The sequence below is a fragment of the Episyrphus balteatus genome, chromosome 3 (genome assembly GCF_945859705.1).
Source record: "Episyrphus balteatus chromosome 3, idEpiBalt1.1, whole genome shotgun sequence".
NCBI lineage: Eukaryota > Metazoa > Arthropoda > Insecta > Diptera > Syrphidae > Episyrphus > Episyrphus balteatus.
This window is the reverse complement of record NC_079136.1, coordinates 51,178,826-51,206,067: the sequence shown is the minus strand read 5'-3', so window position 1 is coordinate 51,206,067 and position 27,242 is coordinate 51,178,826. Positions and strand designations below refer to the sequence as shown.

Below are 27,242 nucleotides of genomic sequence, written 5' to 3'. Positions count from 1 at the left end.
AATAATTTCAGTTGAAATCCACGTTTGTTGCATTGCGGACAAATTTTGCGGAGACCTCTCTCGAGTACATTGTTCCAGTCATAAATAAGGAGTTTTTCATTCATTTTCTATCTATCTTTAAGCCGAAAGATACAAAACCAATAGATTTTAAAATTATTTATTAAAAAATAAATAATATTTAAGTGCAATTTTGTGAACATTTTTTTTTAAACAAACGTTTTTACGTGTGTTCATAAATAAAATAAAAAAAAAAAGTATTTCCTTTTTTTACCAAATAAAAAAAAAACAATAAATTAATTAATCATGGTGAGTGTTTAATTGAATTTAAAATTAATTTCAAGTGATTTAAATTAATTTTATCATCGTCCATGGATAAAAAATGATTTTTTTTTTTGGGGTGAAACAAACAAAAAAGTAAATTATGAGGGAAATCCCCAACTTATAGACTTGTATGATGTCACCTCGCCTTCGTCGTTGGTGTAGTCCTTTTTCATATCCTCTCAAATACCGGTGGGTACACACCCTAAGTTCGCAGAACAAAGAAGAACTTGAAAATTTGTCACCCCACTGGGTTAACTTTTTAATTTTGTTTGCCGGCAATTTTTTTTAAAGCATGTTCTGTTCCAACATGAGCGAATAGGTGGAACCTACGACGGAACCCTCTTTTTAAAGAGTTTTAAAGTTATTTCAATAAAAAAAAAAGGAACAAATAGAAAATGTGTGCAAAAGTTTTACGGTAATTCCAGTTGAATTCCATAGAAGGCATTTCTTTGCTCATAATCACATGAGACTGTTTAAATTACAGTAGAGGATTTTTGCCAAGACACACATTTGATTTTAAAGTCCTTAAAAATAAAAAAGTTACAAAATTATAGTTTTTGTAGGTTTTGCTTACGTAATTGTGTAAGTAAAGTAATCGAGTCTAGTAAGTTATTTCAAAGACAATACGGTTTTCTATTTTATGGAAGATAGTTAAAAAAAGGATTTAACTTATTTTTTTTTTTTAACAAATTTCAAAAACATATTTTTTCGCAGTACAAAACTGTTAAAAACTTTTTTTTTTTTGAATAATTCTTAAAATAAATTTCATGCATTCTTCATTTTTACAAAAATATGCATACGAATAATTTGTAGGAGTGTAAAATTCGGTTACTGCGAGTTTTGGATGATTTTTTGATGATTATGACCAATTGAATATGAATAATTCACATTTTTAACTTTAATTTTTTTTTTTGTCCTTCGAGCCCAAGGCCATTTTTCCATCAATGAGCACTTTGGACCCCCTGTTTATTTTTTTGAGTGTCGCGAAGAATTTTCTGTCTCCTTAACTAATAGCCTTAAAATTCGCACCAAAAATTATACCAAAAAAAAATTCTTAAGGGAATTTTTTATTTTTGCACTATTTTTTTTGTTGCAGTAGTCTTAGCCTTAAATGAAAGCTCAAAAGTCCCTAGATAGTCCCGAAACCCATGGGCTCTGAACCTATCATAGTACGAAAACGAAAACTTTAAACGGATTTTTCTCGAAACGTGTTTTTTTCCGCGCCGTGCAGCGTAACTTAAAAACTAATGAAGCTATCGACTTCAAATAAAATGCAAATTACTCGTTATATAATTGGCCATTGCAATAAAATTTGTATAATAAACATTTTTTTAAGAATTTGTTTATGAGAAAACATTGTGTTTTTTCGTTTTTTTTTTTTGGCATTAATTTTTATTTTACATGCGTATCAATATATTTTATTGGAAAAACATTTCTTTTTCATTGTAAATAATTTTCTGGACCTGGGCATTGCACGGCGAAAACTCGAGGCATCAACTTTAAAGAGCTGTAGAGCCGCCATTTGTTTGACTTCAAAAAATTTTATCAATACTTCTTAATGTCAATAATATCATATACTTTTCCAAATTCGATAAATGCTTTCGGTTTTCCAAAAAAAAATTATTGACAAAGCTGTCCTCCAGAGGGATTTCCTCTCTTAATGTAATAACATTATTTTAAGGCCATAAACTTCAAATTCTAAGGACTAATTCATAAAGAACTATTTCCTAAATTAAGTTTATGAACTTAGTCTTAGCGACAAATTCAATGGATGTTAATTTGCAAAGAGCGAGTAAGGTTCCAGAGCTAAGCATTGGTTGTGGCTTATTTGTATTTTGTGAATGAGAATTCCACTCTTTTTCGTTTTTTTTGGTCACTTAAATACTCCCCGTAGGTATTTTACAGGGATTGTGGTTTGCCGGGCTAAAAACAGTCCTTAGCTAAGTTCGAAAAGTGGGTTGTTTGATATCATTGTCTTGCTGGAACTTTAATTTGATTGTTAACTTTTCTTCAAAAAAATTTAAGCACTATTGAATGAAATGAAAATAGTCTACAGTTCACATCTTATTTTTAGTAAAAAAAAATTGAAACAACTCTAATTAAAAAATTTATATTGTTCCCACTCTTTGAACTTAAATTGAGAACTGAAAACAATTTTTTTTACATATATTATAATTTTTGTGGGATCGTCTTCAGTTTTTTTAATCAATCTAATGTATGTAGATTGAATGAACTCCGGGAACCATTTCTATGAATTATTTTTTGATTTTTTTTTTTTTACAAATTTTCAAATGAATCAAATAATTTAACCGAATTGTAGACTTAAAGTTACTTTTTCTACTTTTTCCCCAGACCAAATTTTTGTGGCCTCACTTTTTTTTTTACAAATTATTCCATTTGAAGGTATTTTGAAATGCATTTTAAATATAGAAAGCTTAATGCCTAAAGACAGGAAAATGTTTTTAAAATAATTGTTTATTTGATATTAATAATTTTTCCATGATTGTTTCGAAGGTCCGAAAGAAAAATCTGGTAAAAATCTGAAGTTCCCTTCAAAATGACTTGCACTCTGGCAATGTTTTGGTACAACAACCACAAGTTGTTTTAAATATTTAATTCATTTTCAGTTTAAGAAAACGGACTACTTTATTGCAGACAAAGGGGCATTTGATATCATTTTCATTGAGTTAAAAACATTTACTAGCTTAAGTTATGTTTTATTTTTTTTTTGTGGATGTTTCAACCACACGATGAAAAATTTTTCTTTAATAGAGAAAAACAAAAAAAAAATAAAAATACCAAGCTGGGTCCAATTAAAAATGCCACAGTGTTTTGTCACATTTTGCCGGCCGGCAAAACGACGACGATGGCTTCGTTTTATTTGTTGTTTCTATACACGTTTTTATGATGCATGTTGGTATTCTTACATAAACACAGACATTCGAATATCATCAGACATATAATTTTTATGACAGTGAAGAGCAAAATGTTGTCTCCAAAAAAGGCAATAAAAATATACATTTAATAAGAAATAAAAACTAGAAAATTCTGAATCATTTATCTTATAAGGTCAAATCGGAGTTCGTTTGTCTTTATACGAGTTATGACCTAGTTTTCATTGGTTTATGCGAAATTTAATGTACAAAACTAATGAAATAAAAATTAAAAATAGGTTCATCGAGGATATACCTAAAACAATTGAGAATTGAGACATTGAGTTTGATTCGATAGTAGTATGATTTGTACTTTTTAGAGGTCTTAAAAATTCTTTCAATAACTTACTTGTAAAAAAAATATTAGGGATTTTATTCATAGATCTCGCAGCTGTACTGGACCAAGTCACAAAACGTGAATTTGGAGATATAAAGAGGCAGAGTGTTTAGCTGCTTTTTATTACTAATGGCTATGGCTTAATATTTGTATATTTATTTTTCATTTTTTAACATTCCAGTTAAATGCAGGGGATTTGAAAAATGTTGTGAATTCTAAGAAAATTTTTAACAAATTTGCAAAATAGTTTTTTGTAAACTAAGTTTTAAAAGTAAAATGGCGAAATAAATCTGTCGATCAGGTAAAATTATGATGATATGTTTCAATATCGTAAGATAATATCTAATCAATGTGATTTGCTTATGTCCCGCCCGTTACATTTTGTTTCAAGATATTCTGACAAAATATTTTAAAAATATAGGTAATTCATTCCGTGTTTTGGGTTTAAAATATTAAATTGCTATTCGGAAATTGATAGTTACGACAATTTGGATGTAAAAAACATTTTTTTTATCACACCCGTTACATTGGAAATAACCACATGAGATTTCTATTCCGAAATGTAGGTAATTCTTTAGTTCTTAACCCTTTGCTTGCTAGTGGTTTCAGCATGAAACCGCCTATTTATAATTTTTGTTGCAATAATCAAAATTTGAACATTAGCGTATGATCAACAAAAAATTTAATATTTTTATAAAAGTTAATATTTAGTTAGAAATTGCAGTATGGTATTTGTGAGGGTTTTCTCAATTTATCACACAGTCTTTAGCTTAGATCTACAAAATCAAATAAAGGTAACACTGAAAGAGAATGATTATAATGGTTTTGCAATCTATTTAATATGTATGTAAACATGTTTTTAGTAAGAAAACTTGCTTTTTTTAATCTAAATACTAGCGCAATAAGCCTTTTTGGTAAAACACATTGGTTTTTAAAGGCATTTTTATTTTTTAATTATTTTTACTAAAAAGAGGACTTCAACTATTGTACTCTCAGCTCAAAAGTTTCTTAGTACAATGTTGTTACTAGTAAAATAATCATTTTTTAGTTTTGGCGTGTAATCATCGAAATATCAAAATTTTTGTAGGTAACACTGGTCAACAAAATTTAACTTTTTTTTTGCCACAAGAACCCAAATATACTTTTCTAGTAGTTTTTGGGGTGCTGAATCCGAATCTGAAGTCAGAAAAATTTGATTGGCCTTCGTTTTTGAAATATTACCGTTAGAAAATGTCAAAAAACGTAATTTTGGCTGTTTTCGAGGTTCTGTTTTTATGTGGGGTAGTTCATTATAAACAAATTTGTAAAGGTTATTATAAGAACAGATATTCTTCTTTCAAAAACTGTTTAAATTTTCCCGATATCTCTTTTATTGCTCGAGATATCTTTAGTTTCATTTAATAAGTCAAAGAGAAACTAAATTTAATCTAAAGTTTAAGTCACTGGCCACAGAATTTTTGCCACAAGAACCAAAATATACTTTTCTGAAGGTTTTTGAGTTGCTGAACTCAAATCCGCAATCGGAAAAATTCTATTAGCCTCCGTTCTTGAAATATAACCGTTATAAAAAAACCCTTTTTTGCATTTTATAACGGTAATATTTTAAGAACGAAGGCTAATAAAATTTTTCTGATTGTGGATTCGAGTTCAGCAACCCAAAAACCTTCAGAAAAGTATATTTTGATTCTTGTGGCAAAAAAAAGTGTAATTTGGTTGGCCAGTGTTGTTTCTGATTCAAAGACCGCTACTTAAATTTTAAATATCTCGGGCAATAAAAGAGATATCGGAAAGATTTAAACATTTTTTGAATGAATAAAACTAGCTCTTAATGGCACCGTTACAAATTTATTCACAATTAATTACTCCACATAAAATCATAACCTCGAAAACAGCCAAAATTACGTTTTTTGACATTTTCTAACTGTAATATTTCAAAAACGAAGGCCAATCAAATTTTTCTGACTTCAGATTCGGATTCAGCACCCCAAAGACTACTAGGAAAGTATATTTTGGTTCTTGTGGCAAAAACCTTGTTGACCAGTGTAATTTAAAAAAAAAAACGTCCCGGAGGGGAACAAAGTTTTAAGTACGTCAGTTTATGAGTTTGACGGTACCAAGAGTTTGGGTTAAAAAAAAACAGAACTTTGGACCTATTTTTCATCCCAATTAATAAATAATGCCGTTAAAATCTGGCAGCAAAATATAAACCTAATTTATAGCCTTCAAATTTGACACTAGCCCAGCCTGATCCGATTTCTATTTTAACAGATTTTCAGTCAAATTCCTGTCAAATTTCCCAGACACAAATTCCTCTTTACAGAATCAGCTTTTATCTTTCCGATCAAATTTTCGTAATCGATTTTTTTTTTGTTACTCAAAGGACTTTTGATACCCTCTGCAACTCAGAGCTCTCAAAAGAGAAATTCGCTCTCGACTTTTATCCTTCTATTGTTGTATATAGCTTTAAATAAAAACCACTTCAAAATTCCATTGTTCGCAATTGAGGCAACCGCCCTTAACTCTTAAAAAAAGAAAAACTTCAATTGATTCATATACCAACTCAAGATCACGTCCCACAATTATATTATACACTCGCGTACATGGTTTGGTTGGTGTTAAAAAATGCATCATATGCGCTTAACGGAACATTTTGCTTAATTAATAAGCAAATGACGGATATTTTATTTTGTAAAGTTGTTGAAGAAAGTCAGCCAAACCCATTAAAGTTAAAACACCATAACGGTGGTGGTGGCGCGACTGAAAGGGTGTGGCTGGTGGATGGTAGTTGCTCTGCTGAAGACTGCTGTGTCGTGTTAATGTGACACTGTGCAAATGAAAATTGAGATTCAATTATTATTTTATGAAGACGCCGACTAACGACGACCTCAGTTTCAGGCAGGAGAAATGAATCATCTTGTTGAAAAATTCTCAATACACCACAATTGCACACAAAATAGGAAAACTTCTATCCTCTTGCATGAATGTATCAGAAGTCTCGAGGAGCTCATTGAGAATTTATTGATTTAAAAAAAAAGAACTGAAACTTTACATCTTTGTTACTTTTGGACTATCTACCTAGTACCTAACCAACCCATCCCATCCCAAACCATCAAGAGTCGTTGTAGATTTTCTTTTCTCATTAAGATAACTATAGGTTCTCGTATCTAGATTTATGTGGTGAATCAATCTTGTAAAATATTTTTTCCATTAAAATCCATGTCGGTTTTGTATTATTATTATCCATTCGGGCGGAAAAGATGGCTATTATGAGACTAGGATGCAATTAAGAAGTGGGCCGAATAATTTTTTCTTTTTTTTTTCTAAAGCCTGATTAAACTACCTATACAAGAAGTAGGTATATTCTTGTATATAAACTTGGTAGAAGAATTTTTAGATGTTTATGATTATGGTGCATACAGGCGAGGATGAAAAGTCTTCTGTTTAATGATTGACAAGTTTAATCAAATGAGACAGGTAACAATTTGTTTAGATGTTGGATAATGAGTTTTTCCTTAATGAGTTCAGAAAGAAAATGCAATTATGTAACAGTTCTGAATTTGATGAAATTTGTGTAAATTAAGAAGTTTCATGGGGAGTTTTCAAGTGAGGTTAATGATAAAAAAGAATACTTCAGTAATAACTCAAATGAGTCATCACTTAAGTTTAAATATTTTTGTGAGGTAGGGAAAGTTTAAGAATCAATTTGGTGTAGGTTGTTTAAATATTAAATATGCTTGGTTTAATTTGGTCAGTGGTCCTTTGGGAAGTTGTAATATTGTACTCTTTAACGTTCAAAAACTTATATTTGAAACTTTTTTAAAAATAAAGTTGAAATACCTTTGAAAGAAACTTACAATAATTGTAGTCAAACTATACCTGATGGTAACGCACTCGACCAGTAACTCAAAGAACGGATGTTCGATTTCCAGTTTTTATTTAATAGCTAACTTCGAAAAATTCTCAAATCGAATTGAAAAAATATTAAATTATTGCAACTAAAAAATATTTGTATTGAAAAAAATAAAAATTTTATTGCAACTGAAAAATAATTGCATTGAAAAAAAAAATAATTTATTGCAATTAAAAATTTTTCATGGAAAAAAATCAATGCAAAATGTTTTTTTTTTATATTCTTCAATTTTTTTTTTACAATTTTGGCTATTTGACCATACATTAGCTATTTAAATTATTATATCGAAGCTAATATAAGGCCAAATAGCTCTAATTGTAAGAAGCATTGAACTTTTTTTCCAATTCAGAAATTTTTTTATTTACAATTTTTTTTTTATGCAAAATATTTTTATTTGCAATACATATTTTTTTTTTGTATTGGTATTTTTACAAGTCTGGTGCTGCCCAAGTTGGATTTGAAGAAACAAGAAAATCTAGTTGATATAATTTTCAAAATCCAAGTTTAAAAATAACCGGTCACTGTGGTGTATGTGTAACATTTTTATTCAAACAAATTCGTTAATGAAACCAGTATCTTTGTTCATAAATATAGGTTTGTACCTACGGAGTGTTTAGCTAATACATGTCCGTAATCATCCGGAAGCAAACTCTTAACTTCTCAGTGGCCTACCTACTAACAATTTTGCTTCTATAATGCTTTACAGAAGCAACAATTGCATCTGTAAAGCTTTATAGAACCAAAATTGTTTGTCGAGCTTCTTTGGAATTAAGTATACGTGTATTGAAAAGTATAGCGTTTTTTGGTCTGAAAAAAACCCCGTTTTGTTGAGTTCAAACTGTAAAATTTTTTGATCTAACTTCAACTTTAAAAACTTTTATACTTTTTTGAAAACTGCAATGCCGGAACATATTTTACAAGTAATAAACCAGAGTCACACAATACAAATTTTGTTCGTCTTGTCCCGTGCTTGTTATGAAATAAAAGTAAGAAATTCAGTTTTTATGAAACTTGGAACTGTTAATTAATTTGCAGAAAAAGTGGGGTATGAAATAAAAAATATTTTTATTAATTAATTGTTTCTTATTGTTAGGCAATGTTTTAGTGAAAGAATCGTAAAAAAAAACAAAAATCAATTATGGGCAGAAGAAGCAAGATACTGTTGCAAAGTAGGAATTTTTCGAAATTTCACAAGAACTACATATTTAATCGAAAACCTCAAAGATTTGGGATAAACAAGTTAGCAATTTCTGAAAGATCAAAAGTTGGCCTATCAGCACACTTCGTTTGGTCCATTACTTTTTTAGACACCCTGCATATGCAACAAAATAATAAAAATACTATGCAAACAAATAAATTTATAATTTTTCAATAAATAAAGAATTTTAATATAAACTAGATTGGCTACTGTTTGGATACAGTTATTTTTGTAAACAATTATTTTTGTATAATAAAAATACCATCGGAGTGAATTACTTTTAATATTAATATTGAAAATAGAAGGTATCATATAATGCCTTAAGCTCCATCTGACAACAATTCGAATAAAACGAAAATTTCGATTTAATTTTTCTTTTTTCTACTTAAATTTCTTGATTTTTTTTTTAATTTTTCTGAATATGAATATGAAAACAGCATTAAAATGAAGAAAACAAAACAAAAATCAGCCAAATCGGTTAAGACGTTCTCGAGTTTTTGCCAAAATTAAGCACGACAATTTTTGTAAAAGACAGCTTTACTTGAATACTGGAAATTGCTCTGCTGTCTTCAAAAGCAAATTAAAAAAAAAAAAATGTTTTCCAAATGAGAATCAATATATCTATCATAATTACATAGTCGCAACCCAAGCACAAATTTTGTGTTGACCTGTGTTATAGTAAATTTTGTGATTTTTCATCAAATTTTCATGTTTCGTGTGAAAAGAAATTTCTACTTTTTTAAATGTTTTAACTTTAACGTTTTAACTTTTTCTTTTTTTGTAATAAAAGTTCGGAACCGATAAAAATATAGCATACGTTTGTTATTATTGCAAAAAGATTCCGTATTTTAAGAAAGAAACGGTTTTATTGTCAACAGAAGTTGCCCCCATGTGGGGTAAGACCATGTTTTATTAAATGTTTTTTCAAAACGTATTATCTTTTGTTCAGTATTTTTTTAAATTTATTTTTAATGATAAGATTTCCTACAACAAACATTAAAATTAATGAATAAACACTTTATTTTAATTTAAAGATGTTTTTTTATTAGTTTTTAAGACTGTTAAACACTAAATGGGCGGTCTTGCCCCCACTTCCCCTACATATATCTTGTTGTCATCTTACTTGCAACGTCTGTAAACCACTTTAAAGTTCCCAAAAACTTTGGTTGTTGTTAATAATTATGCTAGTTAAAAATAACTTCAAACTTCGAACAGCACAGTTAAATTGTTCGAATCAAATAAAGAAGAAATCTCAAATTTCATTTAAATAAAATAGCATCCCTTTTTAAGATATTACAAGTTGAGTTGAGTTCTGAAAAGCTCTGAGAGAGTAACTTTAACTCGGTTCAAATTTAAATGTGGTATAAGTTCAATGGTGGACGCTCCTTTAATGCAAAATAATTGGATTTTTTTTTAATATGTTTCCCAATTCAGCTAATTCCAACTCACCCAAAATTTATTTTCCTAACGTTAATTTATGTTTTGAGCTTTAATCTTCTTTTATTAAAGTATTCTATTTTTATTGCCTCCAAATTAATTTAAAGTACAATAATTCAATCATACATTTAAACTTTTTTCACTTCAAGAAGTCTAAATGAACAATTCAATTTATACAAAGAAAATTTAAAAAAAAGTCCAAAAATTCCCCCATTTTAATTGTCTTCCATTTGAATCAATTAATCAATTGCTACCATAATCTTATTGGAAAATTCATCAATAGAACCCTCATCATTTTTAACAAGCATTGCCCCCAAAAGATATGGCCTCCCTATATAAATCGAATTCATTTCTTGCACAGCAAACTCGCTATATAAAGTAGCTTTGAAGGCTTGGCTGGTGTATAATATACAATAAATTTCGATTTCATTACCAAATCGGCTTTGTAAAGAGATAAGCTCATCTTGTTTGCCTGCCTACTTTCAGTCACTCACTCTGTAAAATGCTACCACCAACGCATCGCCAATATTCTCTGATATGACAATGACGTGCTGCTGCTGGCTTCAGCTTCAACTTCATTTTCGATGTCATTTGCAGTGGATATGATTTTTTTTAAAAGATTTTTGTGTAGGCGAGAGGCTGTCTGCCAAACCCAACCTACAGAAAGTAGTATCATAAAACTCACGATGACGATCCTACTGAAGATATACAAATTGAAAAGCAAAAAAATAACAACAAAAAAAAACAAAACGAAAAGACCCCCGTAAAACATCTTTCAATTTAACTTGCAATACCACTTTTCCAGTTGGGATTTGGTTGTGAATCATCAACCTTCATCTCATCAACATCATATCGTAAAAGAAGGAAAAGAGTAGGCTCTTTTTGTATAGAGTATATCTTCCCCAGAGAGCCCAGATGTTTTTGCATTGTGTCGTGTCTATCCAAAGGTACATATTTGAAGTATTATATCTACGGATAACCTACGTACACGTACAAAAAAAATTAATTGAATGAGTCTACAAGACCGGATTTGTACTGCAGAATTTAATTACAAAAAAAAAAAAAACCTATAAATACAGTAGATGCATATAGAAGACATAGGTACCTAACTTTTGTTCGTTTTAACTTATCCCTCTTTTATGCGAAACTTAAAAAGAAGGATAAAGTTGTACGAGAGAAGCCATTAAGTGATTTTTTTTTTTTTTGCCTAAAATATCCTCAGGGATATTTGTTTTGTGTTTTTTTTTTGTTCTTTGCAGTGCAAGTAGAGCGTGCACCTTGTACAATATTATATTTCAAATATTGAAAAAATCCAACCGAACTTCCTTCCTTCCTTCCTGACAGTATGTTCAATGTTCAATACATTGCTGTGTTTCAAACGCCCTTGCACTTCGGAGTGAGGTACTTATTATACTTGTACAAACAAGAAAGAGTTAAGCTATAGTCACACTACTATCATGGTTCAGTGGATATTTTTTTTTTATTGTACAGGAGCGTATTTATGAAATATATATAAATTAGTTTTATATCGAATGGGCTCCACTTAATCTAAATTTATTGACAGTATTTTTTTATGATACACTTTTATATCAGTAAGTCAAATTGGTTGTGGTTGGTATCCATGGTATAAAAAGAGAAGGTATATTATCATTAGAAAAAACTCAGTATCGAGAACTGTCAAAACTTATGGCTACTTAAGGTTTTGACAGACCAGCCCATTGAAATTGTTGTTGTAAACAAATTTGTCTTGGAAATTGTTGTTGCTTTTGACTTTGCCAAATGCCAAACGTCAAAACCTTATTACCCCATTTTGTAAGATGGCGGCTCAAATGATCATACCTTGTCTTTTTATACCATGGTTGGTATCCCTCATAATGTGAAAACTTTCTGAGTCGAAGCGAAAAATAACACGATTTTTTTTTTTATCTTTTTATAAAATAACAATACAACAGGACTGAGCCTTTGGAGGATTTTGCTAGTCAGAAAAAAACACGAATGAAGATTTGAAAACTTCTTTTGTTTTTTTCTAGTAATAGTAGAGTAACTAAAGCAAATTATTAGGGAACCCGGCGAACAGCTCTGATTTTGACGATTTTTTTTTTCAAACGTAGGTAATTAAAAATACTTTAAAGTCTATAGATTAAAAATTGCCGGTGTTGCCGTATTGTTTTTTAAAATTAAAATTAATTTTTTTTAACAAAACCATTTTTTTGCTTAAATTTCATAAAACAAATGATAGCAAAAGATTCTCTAGGTAATTTAAGGAAAATATATAAAAGGCAGTAAGGGACAATCTTCCATCGTTTAAGCGATAAATGCAATTTTCTAACATTCTAACCTCAAACACAAAAAAAATATTTAGAAAACAACGGCAACACCTACAATATTTTAAAATACATTTTTAAAAAGCCAGAAGCTCATTCTTATCTCTTAAATTTAAATCCACTAAATTTAATCAAGACTTTTTGAAAAAATGGTTTTATTAGAAAAATTTAAAATGACTTTTTTCCAAACTTTTTCTAATAAAATATGAATTTAAAAAAAAAAAATTTTGGCCATAAATATTATCAGTTGAATTTCGCAGCAAAAAAGGTAAAATATATCACACTTTTGAAAAAAAAAAAATGAAAAATTACTTCATTTCAATGGTTTTTTTTTATTAGAACTGAATTTTTGCATTGAAATAATTAATTTTCTCAAAGACTGTGGTAAATAGGAACTTTAAATTTTTGCTATTTAACTTTCAACAGTAAGGGTTATTAAATGAACAAAAAATAATTTTATGTTTAGATGTTGAACTTAAAAAAAAAAAAATAAGTTCCATTTTTTTTCAAAACTTTTATTAAAAAAAGTTCTTCGAAAATGAAATACTTTTTAATATTTTTCATAAACCGTAATACATATTGACATTTCCTTTTATAATTTGAAATCATAATAAATGCGGCCAAAACAATTTGAAAATAAATGCATTTTATATTACGACCAAGTTTAAAAAAAACAAAATGTTAAAATTTTTTCAATAATTTTTTTTTCTTCAAAAATCTGAGTTCAATTACCATTCTTTCAAAAGCCGTTCATTCAATTAACTTAATTTTAATTTTACATGTATGACTAAGCTTCTAGCTTTTAAAAAATGTATATTTGAATATTGTAGGTGTTGCCGTTGTGTTCAAATATTTTTTTTTGTATTTGAAGTCAATTAATAAGAAAATTGCATCTATCGCTTGAACGATGGAAGATTGTCCCTCACTCCCATATATTTTTTTTTCCTTGAATTTCCTAGACAATCTTTTGGCATCAATTAATTTATGAAATTTAAGAAAAATTTTTGAAAAAAATTTGTTTTTGTTCACAAAAATCTTCAATTAAATTTAAAAAATCAAAACGGCAACACCGGCAATTTTAATTTATAGACTTTAAAGTATTTTTAATTACCGACGTTTGAAAAAAAAGATCATCAAAATCTAAGCTGTTCGGCCGGGTTCCCTAATATTGCCAATTTTTGAGCTTTAGTTACTCCACTATAAACTGATTGAAGTTTTTGCTGTTTGAGTAATTCTTTGTATTTCATTAATAAAAAGCGGCTCTTCATACTCTGTTCATAAATATAAGCTCGAGCTAGCTTCAGATTAGTTTATTCTTTATTGAGCCTCAAACTGTCAAACTTGCTGCCGGTTAGGATAAACTTGTACGGAACACATTTTGAAAAGAAATTTTTTTTCCCGCTTTGATTTGATTTATCAAAGTAAAGAACTAATGTTGCGACGTTACAAAGCCAACCTTACTGAAGAAAACCGTACAAAAAATCAAAAACCGTACAAAAAATCAAACAAAGGCCAGGTACGCCAATATTAAGGTCATTTGTAAAAACACTACTTCGACTTCGATTCCAACCTTCTTTCGTAGCAGTTTGTTGACAACTACCAGATAGTCCCATGATTTCTAAAGTACTCGTTCAGTTAAGAGTATTTAAAGGTTTTGATTTGCAGAAATTCGAGAGCCCAGATAGTATCTCCTCCATCGATCTGAAGAGGGTTTCCTCCATAATGGCGAAACAAATGCAAAAGCTATTCTTAGCTTGATTAGAAATTACCTATGGAAAAGTTAAATACAAGTATTTTTAAGATCGATTCAAGTTCAAATCCATCCAATATAAACAAATGATGGTGTACTACAGGGCTACGTTCTATTTCCGAGTCTTTTCATTCTTTTAAATTATCTCCTTTTTAAAGTTGTTAATCCATTCAACTGTTTTGTTGTTGAAAATGCCCTCAGTTTTTCATAATTGTTTCGTAATTCATATTCTTTGGATATGAATCTTGAACGGTAAAATGAGATGTGTTCTTTAAATTTTAATCTTGATAGTATTGTCCAATATGTGGAAAAAGAAACCGCGTTGAAGTAAATACTTAAAAAAACCGCTTCTTTTTCCATCTCATTTTAAAACTCAGAACTTCAAAATTAATCTTCATCGGTATCTCCTTTCAAACACCTTTCTTTTTCGTAAAACGCTTAGTGTTGAAAAAATTACCCATTTTGCCCCAGTTTTAAATCTTGAACGAATTTGCAGAAAAATACATACAAGGTTGAAACACCCCTCCTCCCCCCCCCCCCCCCCCAAAAAGTAATGATAAATTACCAAAGTTCTCTTTGTTTTGGGTTCTGTTTGCTTTTTTAGAATAAATATTCAAATAAACGAGATTGTTTAAACAGTTTTTGCACCATGTCCTAATGCTCATTATTTCTGATTTATGAGACGTGATGAACTAAACTAAACCAATTATTTTCTTTTCGTTTTTATTTCTTAAAAGTTTTCACACAATCTGTGAGAGTTTTATCTGGATATTTTGTTTAATTAAATTTAGAAAGGCACGCAAATAAAATAAATCTCAATTCTCAACCAAAAAAAAAAATAAAAGCAAATAAAAGGTTTTATTTTCTTTCTAAATTATTTGCCTGACTTTGGGTAATTGCACCTAACCTAGTCAACTTTTTTTTTGTTCCTCTAATTTACATAATAATATACCTAAATGTTGTTTATCACGCTATAAACATTCCAAAATAAGATTTTGACATACAACAAAAAATAAAAAGAAAGAAAGGAATATAGGTACCTACTTAGGTACAGAAATTCATAAATAATTGCACTTCCGTCAACATGAACTTCTTTTCTCAGGGTTTTTGATTTATTTTCTTCAGAAACATAAAAAAAAGTTTCTCTTTTGGGTATTTACCAAAACTATAAGAATAATTGACTTGGAAGAATAACTAAGAATCACGCCTATATTTAATTACAAACAAATTACCAAAAAGTTTATTTCTTTGATTCCATCTGAACGTAAGAGGTGGAAAACAAATCTAAAATAAAAAAATATTCATTTTGCTATTGGAAACTTTAAAAAGTCAGACCTTAAGACATTAAGTATTTAAAATTTTAGTCTGCACATTTGTTGTCAATGTACTGGTTTGATAACGACTAACTGCAGTTGAATTATTTTCTAATGTGGAGGGACATAAAGCTTGTAAATTTTATTTTTGTTAAATAAATTGCATTTAGAGGAAGGAATTATACACCGTGAAACTTTAAAAATAAACTATTCAAAATTTAAACTAAAACATGTTTTGCCTTTTTTACACTTTTTCCGCTGAGCTCTGATTAATACGAAGAAAGGGCACAAGCGAATTGACATTTATATGCCTTAGATTACAGGGAACAATTTAAGGTATTGAAAATCCTGTTAATAACTCGGCGGGTCACTGTGGTGTATGCGCAATATTTCCTTAAAACACGATGAGCCGAACTTTTCTATTAAAAAGATTGTATGATTTAACCCAAACAATGTATGTGTATAACTACACAAATGATAGCCAAATGCTCAGTGCTTTTTTCGGCTACGCTTAGTTCCAACTTTTTGCAAGGTATCAGTACAAAATTTTAAATCCATAAATCATTTAGTTGGTGCTGTGGGTAGATATCTTTCTTTTGAAAGGAATTTCAAAAATAGAATCGATTTGAAATCGATTTGAAATCGATTTTTTGTTCAGTAGAAAATGCTCGGCACATTGCTTACGACACGTAAAACGTATTGAGATCAGTTTCAATTCGATTTTTTTTTTGTTGTTGAAGGAATTCGACATTAGAAAATCTCAAATTATCTATGTTTTCAATACTTTTAAGTCAGCTTTGTGATTGTTAAATTTCATGGCCTGCAATTATAAAAAGGTAATTAAAAGTTTTACAAATACATAATTCAAAATTGATGGACATTCGTACTAATATTCTAAAAATTTTAAAGTTTACGATTTATCAGAAGTGATCTATAATGAAGGAATATTTAGAGAAAATAGGCCCTCCACCTTTGAATAGAATCTCAAATGTTAAAATGCTAAAGAACTTTTATGAGTACTATACCGAGCCCCTTGATAAGGTCATGGTTAGAAGTTTGGACCAATTCATCTGCTAAATATGATTGGAGTAAAACATGAACGTACTGCACATCAACAAACTATACCAAGACTGGAAACTTTCGTACGTCTCTCCCCCCAAAACCCATTTGATAACAGTGTTGTCTGGGAATATATGTGAAAGCCACCGCTGTGGTAAAAGACGTTAACACGCTCACATAAATAGATTCACGACATTCATCACAGCTTGTAGGCAATTTTCCTTTTGACCGCTCAGTTTCCAGTCTTGGTATAGTTTGTCGATGGTATAAACTTTTTATATGGAGCCTATCGAAGCTTTAGTGGTTACTGTGGGTATCCTACATCCCGCAATGATGACACTTCGGCTTGCTTGTTTGAAATTTGTTGAACCATCTTTGATTCTTTGAATGCCAGGACGCATTACCAAGCTTGCAAGTTCTCACTTTCTACAATAACACTGGTCAACAAGGTTTTTGCCTTAAGAACCAAAATATACTTTTCTATATGTTTTTGATGTGCTGAACTCGAATCTGAAGTCAGAAAATTATTACTGGCCTCCGTTTTTGAAATATTACCGTTAGAAAATGCCGAAAAACGTCATTTTGGCTGTTTTAGATGTTATGTTTTAATGTGGGGTAATTCATTATCTATGAAAAAAATTGTAACGGTACCTATAAGAACTGGTTTTATTCTTCCAAAAAATGTTTAAATCTTTCCGATATCTCTTTTACTGCCCGAGATATGTAAAATTTAAGGAGTGTTCTTTGACTCAGAAATAGCACTGGCCAAACAAATTAAACTTTTTTTTGCCACAAGAACCAAAATATACTTTTCTAAAGGTTTTTGAGTTGCTGAACTCGAATCCGCAATCAGAAAAATTCTATTGGCCTCCGGTCTTGAAATATTACCGTTATAAAATGCAAAAAAAAAGGTTTTTTTTTTATAACGGTTATATTTCAAGAACGGAAGCTAATAGAATTTTTCTGATTGCGGATTCGGGTTTAGCAACCCAAACACCTCTAGAAATGTTTTGGTTCTTGTGGCAAAAATTTTATGACCAGGGACTTAAACTTAAGATTAAATTTAGTTTCTCTTTGGCTTACTAATTGAAACTTAAGATATCTCGAGCAAAAAAAGAGATAACGGGAAAATTTAAACAGTTTCTGAAAGAAGAATATCTGTTCTTATAATCACCGGTACAAATTTGTTTATAATGAATTACCCCACATAAAAACAGAAGCTAGAAAACAGCCAAAATGACGTTTTTTAGCATTTTTATAACGGTAATATCTCAAAAACGGAGGCCAATCAAATTTTTTTGACTTCAGATTCGAGTTCAGCATATCAAAAACCTATAGAAAAGTATATCTTGGTTCTTGTGGCAAAAAAAAGTTCAATTTTGTTGACCAGTGTAATTAATTCTTATAAATTTATTTAAAATAAGTTGATAAAGCGAAGATATTTCTACCGCTGACAAACACTTATTGTGATAAATGTTTATTTTTGTATAAAACTGTATCACTTATAGATTAAATTGGCTCAGCTAACAGGAGTCTCGTATACTCGTACATTTTCCAAAGCCTTGACTCAACCATTGAAACATAAAAGAAAAGAAAAATTTTTCTAGCAAAAGTCTCGTCTTGACAAGAATGTCTTTTGTTCACTTTAATATAAAAATAAAAAATTAAAAAGAAAACATTCCCTTTGTGTGGGCATACATTTAATCATGGCCGTGTGTCTTTATATTGTATGGATTAACTCCAAAAGTCTATTCCTTCAAGAGTCATTAAGTAAGAAAGTACTAAAGTACACTTCAGAATCTCTCCTGCCTTTATTATACTTGTCTTGGCAACAAAGCAGAACAAATAATACAAAAAAAAAAAAAAATATAATCAAAATCCATTCCAAAATAGGTTTCCAAGCATTGGTCTTTGGCTAGCCCATAGTCCCACCATCATCTTCATCATGTACTGTTTTCAGTGTTCATAAGCCGATGCAACACTATCCATCTGGTTGCAGATGTTTTTAGCAACCAGCAAGGAAGCCCAAGTATGTGCTGCTTCATGCGAAATGCCTTAGCGAACAGGCCTCATTAAGTTGTATTTATAGATTTATCTTTTTATCCATGGACCCACTCATATATAGAAGGTACCTACTCGAACTCTCGAGAGCTAGAACTTAAATTGCAAATAATTTCACAAAAATAAAATAATTTATTTATGGCTGATGTGGTGTTTGCTGTTGACTTTCTTTAATCATATATTTTTTTTTTCTTTTTATTTTTACAGAGGGAATGCATTTCAGTACATATTGGACAAGCTGGTGTACAAATTGGTAATGCCTGTTGGGAACTCTATTGCCTTGAACATGGTATCCAACCCGATGGACAGGTTAGTATACTCTTTCTTCATTTTTTTTTTTTTTTTAATATGAATAATTTATTTTTGGTATGAAAATATATCTAATTTCACACTTGCATACGATTGTGATAGAATACAGAAGATACTCGTACGGAGTAAAATTCAAATCAAAAATTCAAAGTGAAAAAAGAAAAAGGAATACATATGAAAATGCAAATTTCCTGTTCGGTACCTACTAGGAAAGAATTCGCTTCATGATATTTTACTCATTTATGATATTCACGATCGCTTAAAAGCAAATGAGTGATTTGAATTTAAGAAGAATTCTTAAAATAACTGTCTGTGGAATTTTGCATCATTCACAACAGAGCACTTCTTTTGAATAAAAAATAATAAAGTACATATTAATTTAAAACTGATAGTTTTTTAATTCAACATTAATTAAGTAAGTGATGAAAATAGATGAATTTCAAGATAACTTTTTGCGGATTGTGCAAAATTAACTAAAGCTGCTAAAAAATGAATCAGAAGGTTTAGTGCCGATTTGGATTTCGGACTCTCTTATGTTTCTTAAAAAGCTTAAGTGAGAACTATTCTTTTTGACTTAATTCAAATGCATTAAGTTGAATTTGAATTAACTCTACCTGAAGCACTGTCCTACAGAAGCCGTGTAACGAAAAAAAATTTATTCATCTTTGTAAGGAATGCCACGAATAATCATAATAATAACATTTTAATAAAAAGAATATTTAAAAAAAAATTCTATATACAGAAAATTTAGTATAAAGGAAAAAATTAAGCAAACAAAATAACTTGTTTCATTTTGACAACTTTTCTTGTTGCTTTTGATTTGAGTGCATTCAACATTTATTTCATTACGAAGATTTAAATTATTTTTATAAGAAAAACTTCAATGCAAAACTTTTCAATTTTCTATGAGGAAAAAGTAGGTACAAATTATTGGAAAACACCAGTCCTTAGATATTTGACATTTAGGTGTTTCCATGATTCTTGCCCATACTAAATTCTTGCCCATGCTAAATTTTTATTTCGAAGTCAAAATTGCGTAGTAATTATACCGTTTAACGATTTATTTTTATGAATTTAACAATATTGAAAACAAAAGTTTGTGGAAAACAAAAGATTGTATGGTATTTAAGAAAACCGTCTGCAGATAAAGTTAAAACAAAATGGGTCAAGGGATGTCAAAGTAGCATTTTCTTAAATCCCCCATAAACTACGTCATTATTACAAAAAAGTTCTCAGTTTGAGTGCTCCATAGCTTATAAGGTTCAAATAAGTTCTAAAAATATATAGCAAATACAAACAAGTTGTAAAAGAAATTTGTTCTGGGTGGGATTTTATACAATTTAAAAAATCTGAATTTTTGCGAAAATGTACATTTTTCGGAGCCTTCCCGATTTCGTTTTTTCCATTAACGACTCAAAATAGGGGATCAGATTTGGTTCTAGAGACCACTCAGCATAAGTTATGAGCAGTTGGTAGTGAAATGAAAAAGATTAAGTCAATTCAGATGGGTTCTAACGCCTCATAAAATATCGATTTTCGTGAAATACGAGCAATGTTCAGAGGCTTCACGATTTTTATTTTTTCCATTGTCGAATAAAAAAAAAGTATCAGAATATGTTCAGAAGAGCACAAGGCATAAACCATGAGTTGCACGCAGTGATCTGAAAGAATAGTCCAAAAACGCTCCACTCTAATGTATAATATTTATTTATATTTTATAACTTAGTCATTGTATAAGGTTAGACCCCCTCTGTGCCAACAAAATTTTGTATCAATCAGTGTATCTTAAAAAAAGTTAATTTTGAGTCAATTGTAAATAACAAGTTCAATAAACTAAATTGAATACACCACGTTACTTTAGAGAAGTAACACAGTTGTTTACAATTTGTTTTTAATTTATTATTTTCAAAAAATTTCATATAATTAAATTAAATTTTGCTTATTGTGAAACATGAATAATTTGAAGATTTATGAAAAATAGTATAGGTATGGTTATGGTTTCACATAATATTGAATAAATAATTTTGTTCTTTGTGAAGATTTCTTTTCAACTTTTAGTCGAATTAAAAACAATACCTTGAACCATTTTGTCATATGACTAGATTGCATAAATAAACATTCTATAATAGATCAACCATCACCTCCTTCCTTTTACTTACAATTTAAAAGCGGTTTAAAAAAGGCATTGAAGGGATTTTGAAGAACTTTGAACTAAAAAGGGTGAAATTCAGCTTCGATACAAAATCATAAAAATTCATGAATTAATTTTTCTGATCGTAGTTCCTATATTTGCTGGTCTAATAAGGTTGAAATTGGCCACGAGAAGTGATATTTGATAAATGTTTATCCAGTTCTTAAAAATTCGATACACTTATGTACATATAAGGAGTGTTTTCTTGTTGGAATATGAAATTAGTTCACCATAAGTTTTCAAATTTTACTATTTTCATTTCTTCCAATGGCTTAAAATTAATTCTACTATGGCACAAATGGGTTATAAATTTTTTCATTAGAGACAAATTTTGCCTTGGAAGGTTCTTATAGTCGGACCAGAATGATTGAAAGTCTACAGGACCTTTTAAATAATTAAACTTTGTTTTATTATTACTCGTAAACAGAAATTGTTATTAATTCTGAAATCACCTAATTTGCTTTCTTTTTCAATTAATATTAAAATTGGTTTATTTTTCAAACAATTTCTGGGATGATTTTTAAAACTTTCCTGAAACGTCTAACTCATGTTAAGACTTTTTTGAACCAAAAACCTATTTTCTGATCAATTCGTGGCTCGTCTTTTCCGTTTACTCTCTCATTTCAAAAATTTGATTTGTGACGTGTTAGTTATGTTGGAATGCTTCGGAAAAAAAAAATTGTGAAGCACATCAAAAACCAGTTTTTAAAGCTAAAGCCTTTAAAGTCCATTTGCATAAGGTCTGGCACATAAAATACTAAATATATCTTAGATTTGGATCTTAGGCCTGGTGAACAAATATGTTTTTTACGCTCGATCCCGCAGCAATTAATTCTTACATTAATCACTATTAAATTGAGTATGTACATTGTTCATCCGCGGGGAAGCCGCGATGACGCTGCGGTTAAAAAAAAACTCGCAGTCGCAGGTTCCCAAAATACCACTGCATCGCCGCACTTGGTGTGATTCCTGTAAAAATCATAGGCCGCGTAAAAAAAAGCATGTGTGTCCGCGGCCTTAATGTTTATCGATGCAATAAATAAATATTCATTATATACTTGCAAGTAATTTAAAGAAAAATTACTGATTTCATCAAGATCATGATGTCCCAAAAAAAAAAGTTGCTTTATTTGTTAATTTTATTTTAATGGCCATAGGAGTTTCAGGGGATCGGGTCAAAATTCTGGATTCAAAATTCTGCTTTTCAAAATTCTGCTTTCTCAGCGAAAATTCTGTTTTTCAAAATTCTGCTTTTTTATATTCTGTTTTTCAAAATTCTGCGCTGGCTAAAGAAAAATACACCTCATTAATGTAATTCAACATTGGTACTTTCCTAAAAATTTGTATTTAAGTGTCGCAAATATTTTTTGAAATGCATATCCGACTTTCTTTCAAATAAAATATGTATACTAATTGGAACCGATGTTGTATATTCCTTTTCTTATTCAAATTTTTGAATATTCATCTTTATTTGATAAATTAATAAATTTTTAGTTATTTTCGGAAATGTTTAATATCAAAAACCTTTTCTTAATATTTTCAAATTTATTCATTTATAAAAAAAAAAAATTAATTCGCATTTAAAAAATGACAAATTGTGTATGTAAGTAATCAAATAAGCAGATAATTTTTCAAAAAGATGATTTTACAGAATTCTGCAAAAAATTAAAGCGCGCGCTTTTTAACATTTTCGAAACCCTTTTTTAATTTTTTGCAGAATTTTGAAAAGCAAAATAATGAAAAGCAGAATTTTGAAAAACAGAATTTTGAAAAACAGAATTTTGAAAAGCAGAATTTTGAAAGCAGAATTTTGTAAAGCAGAATTTTGAAAGCAGAATTTTGACAAAAGAATTTTGACCCCGGCAGAATTTTGACCCCAACCCGTTTCAGCAATACACTTTCCTGTGGTCTCATTCCAAGAAATATATATCATTCCAGGAGTTCTAATAAACTGGCACAAATGAGCTAAGTTATAATAAAATCTACTAAGTTCAAGATGATGGTTTACTATAACTATCGGTTTTCATTTTAAAACATTATTAAATTTACTCTTTTCAAGGCGATCACGTAACCTATCATCGTTATTTCTTGTTGTAATTTTGTTTTCATTTATTTTAGACACTCTTTTACAATAAACCTCTTAATTCTACGCAATTAAGACAGAAGCACATGAAAACCACAGAAATATAAGAAAACGACACCTTAATAGGTGTCAGTTGCAATGTGATTTGATCACCTTTCATAGAGAATATACATAAGTATCATTTTTGGCTATGACCACCAATAGTCAATTATCACTATATTTGATTTTATTTCTACATATAGTTTACATGATGTGTCTAATTTCATATGTTTAGTTATTTCGCTAGTCACCTGAGAAATGTCTATTTTTTTATTATTCAATCTACATCTATTTGTGGCGAGACATTTATTTGACATAACATATAACCCATTGTTATGCATTTTTACACTTCAATTGATAAATTGCTTATCATTTCCAGAAGTTGCATCTGTCAATCAATTTAAGTGAAAAAAAAAAAAAATAAGATCACTACTTAGAAGTGTTAGGGGGACTATTGTTATGAGGCATGAGATTATGACCACAAATGACCGCTTCGCTGATCTATTGTTTGCCAATCACATAGGAAATTCGAACTCGACACCGTCTATTTGTCAGTCATATTAGAGTGCTAAGCAAGTGCTGGAACATTGCATACATACATATATGGAAATTGGAAAGAGATTCAAATGGAGGAGACATTGACGTCTAGACTCTATTGGGAACTTAATCATAAGAACGTTTCCATCGAATGTATGCATATGCAATGATATAATCAAAGGTTGATTTGCAGTCAAACTTAGATTTAATTGATCAGGATTTAAATTAGCTCTGAATGCTTTGATGGTAGCCACAAGGCCGCTATCGTGAATAAGAGGCAGCTCTTAAAAAATGTGGATTTCGAACTCTGACTTTCAGTGTGATAAACCAATGCACTAATTTACTTAAGTTAAGGAAAATTTCACTTACATCTCTTAAAATTTTTTTTGAAAGCTTTTTGAAAAACTGATAATTAATTACACTGGTCAACAAGGTTTTTGCCACAAAAACCAAAATATACTTTTCTGTATGTTTTTGATGTGCTGAACTCGAATCTGAAGTCAGAAATTTTTTATTGGCCCCCGGTTTTGAAATATTACCGTTAGAAAATTCCGAAAAAAGTCATTTTGGCTAAATAAAAAACAGAACATAAAAACAGAAGCTCGAAAACAGCCAAAATGAGGTTTTTTAGCATTTTAGAACGGTAATATCTCAAAAACGAAGGCCAATCAAATTTTTCTAACTTCAGATTCGAGTTCAGCACATCAAAAACCTATCTTGGTTCTTGTGGCAAAAAAAAATTCAATTTTGTTGACCAGTGTTATTTTTTAAGGATGTGCAATTTCAAATTTTGCCTCATCATTGCGCAATTTTGGTCTCAATTTTTTAGACAAATGTTTTTGTCAAAAAGTCTGAACTTACTTTTACGGCAGAATTGCCTTTGACGAATTCATATACACAAATAAACTATGAACTCCTTAATCATAACAACATGCTTCATTGAATGTTAAATTGATTTCGGAAATTGATTATGATTTCTGAATGGCATTTTGCTTTTGCCTCTCTCCACTCATCAGAAAGTTCATCGCTTGACTTCATAAATTTTCTTATTTTATAAACAAATGAAGCGTGGTTGCCAATATTGCAAGCTAATTTGTTTTCTATTTAACTTTTTTTTTTTTGTTCGAATAAAAAATGTTTCCACTTCTTAAACAAAGAACAATGACATCATTTTTTTGTGTCTTATTTCTTGTTGATGATTTATAATTTTGTCATTATTCGTTGCTGTTTAAAAAATAGCTGCAGTTAAGATTGTTTTTTTTTTTTTTGTATTTTATTTGATTTGTAAACATGGATAAATATAAATATTTTTTTTAAATTAAATTTTTTTCATGTTCTATTTATTTTTTTATTTATTTGCATGAATGAATAACAGATGCCATCGGATAAAACAATTGGTGGAGGTGATGATTCATTCAACACATTCTTCAGCGAAACTGGTTCAGGAAAACACGTACCAAGGGCTGTATTTGTTGATTTGGAACCTACAGTAGTTGGTAAGTTTCGATATCAAAATTTGTATTTAATCTTTAATCCCAAACGAAAACATTATTTAAACAAATAATATGTATTTAACTTTTAGATGTTCTTACGACATCAAACATTTTCAAACATTTCACGTGAAGGTTAACTCAAAATCATCAAGATTACTTTATTGTTACATTTTAACTTAGAGCTTTTTAACGTTTTTCATATATCAACTTATAACCTCTAAATAATAGATTGAATAAATATTTTGTTTAGAAAATAAAATTGAAGAAATCATTGCAGTAGGTTCGCATCGAATTTTGTTAAGGAAATTGAGAGTTCTTGGATTTAATGAAAACTTTGTTATGTGTGTTAACTCTGAAGTACCACAGGGCAGCCATTTGGGCCCTATACTTTTTATATTATTATATATGACTTACAATCTGTCTTCAAATATTCCTTAATGCCAAATGAGTTAAGGTAACATTAATGTTCGTTCACTTAATGTTACCTTAACTCATTTTTCGACTGGTGTATTCGTAATCGTTTTTATTTTTAAATATTAATAAATGGAATTTTATGTGTTTTACAAGAAAAATTTCACAAATTCCTTACACTCATTTTTGAATGGAGTTTTCTTTTCACATGTAAGTTTGGTCACCTCACTATGACTTATGAGCTTTTTTTTGAGCTTTTCCCTAAGATGCCTAGCCTAGGATAACCTTTACGATCTCCCCCCATACATAGACAGACTTAAACTTATTGACATGTCTTGTCTTCAGAACAGAAGATCTCACTTATGTTTTTCATGAATTGTAAAATTAATAAATGTTAAAATGATTTGAAACATCTAAGCTTTCGACAACATGGAGAAAATAGGGAAAATGTAAAATATACACATAACTCACATGAAGTCACTATTTTAATTATTTAAATAATTCATCCATAACAATTTCATTTCAATATTTGTCTGATCTAATTAAAAGTATGCAATTTTTAATCTAGTATTTTCTGCAAGTTGTGCAAGTATTGACACTATCAATCAAGCGAAACGTAATTGTTTGCCAATTGACTGACTGCCTTTCTGTGACGTTTGATTTTCGTATCCAATTTCTAAATAACAACATTCTTTTGTGACGCTATCAAGTTTCAATTAAGACAAGTTATAAAAAGTATATTAATACTACAATTCAAAAAAGGCAATAAACAATCACAAACTATAATACGTCATGAACAGTGAAGATATAAGATAAACGAGTTCAATATTATGTTATATGATACTGATATACAAAATTCTTTTTATTGTCATTTTATAAAGTACCTAAATATTTCAAATCTAAACAGTTCAGGTTTATCTAAATATGTATTTTTCATATTAAAAGAAGATAACAAAAATTCTATGAATTTGTACAATTTCCTGTTTTTTCTGATATTAAATATAAAAGAAATTTTGGGTTTGCATCTACAGTGTTATGAATAGCGATAAGAAAATTAGAAAATAGTTTAAACAAAAAGATTTATAGGGTTTGTTGACTTTTTTTCTTTCTAAAAATAGCAGTTAACTCATTTTACTATGCAGCTAGGGTTAGAGCTTATTTATCATTCCGTTCAAGTTTTTGGTATTTTTTTTTTTATTTTTTCTTAGAATTTCAAGTTTCATTCCTAATGCATATACACAAAATAACAATTTAGAACAAAACAATTTAAAAATTGTAAAAAAAAATTAACTTATGACGGAATTTATTGGTGTATTTATTTTAACAATTTTCTTAATAATTCTAATAAATTTGTAATAAATCACTCAAATGCATGTTCTTTCTCTCACAGAATACGTGGAGAAGTATCTGTCTAAAAGCATACGTCCCTAAGCCAAAAACACACTGCTTGAGATTAATGAGACAACACATTTAATGCACCAGTCATCAAATGAATTGTATTATTAAAAATAATTGTTAAAAATAAATTATTATCAA

The 27,242-nt window shown here is 29.4% G+C and overlaps 1 protein-coding gene across 1 annotated transcript in view; it reads left to right on the top strand.

Moving 5' to 3' along the window:
* Nucleotides 1-27,242, top strand: part of LOC129913776 (tubulin alpha-2 chain) — a 37,230-nt gene continuing 9,988 nt past the window's right edge. The window contains exons 1-3 of the mRNA XM_055992618.1: nucleotides 1-306; nucleotides 18,851-18,952; nucleotides 25,178-25,298. Of these exons, the coding sequence (XP_055848593.1) occupies nucleotides 304-306; nucleotides 18,851-18,952; nucleotides 25,178-25,298 (226 nt within the window). The 5' untranslated portion in view covers nucleotides 1-303. The remainder of the gene's footprint in view (nucleotides 307-18,850; nucleotides 18,953-25,177; nucleotides 25,299-27,242) is intronic.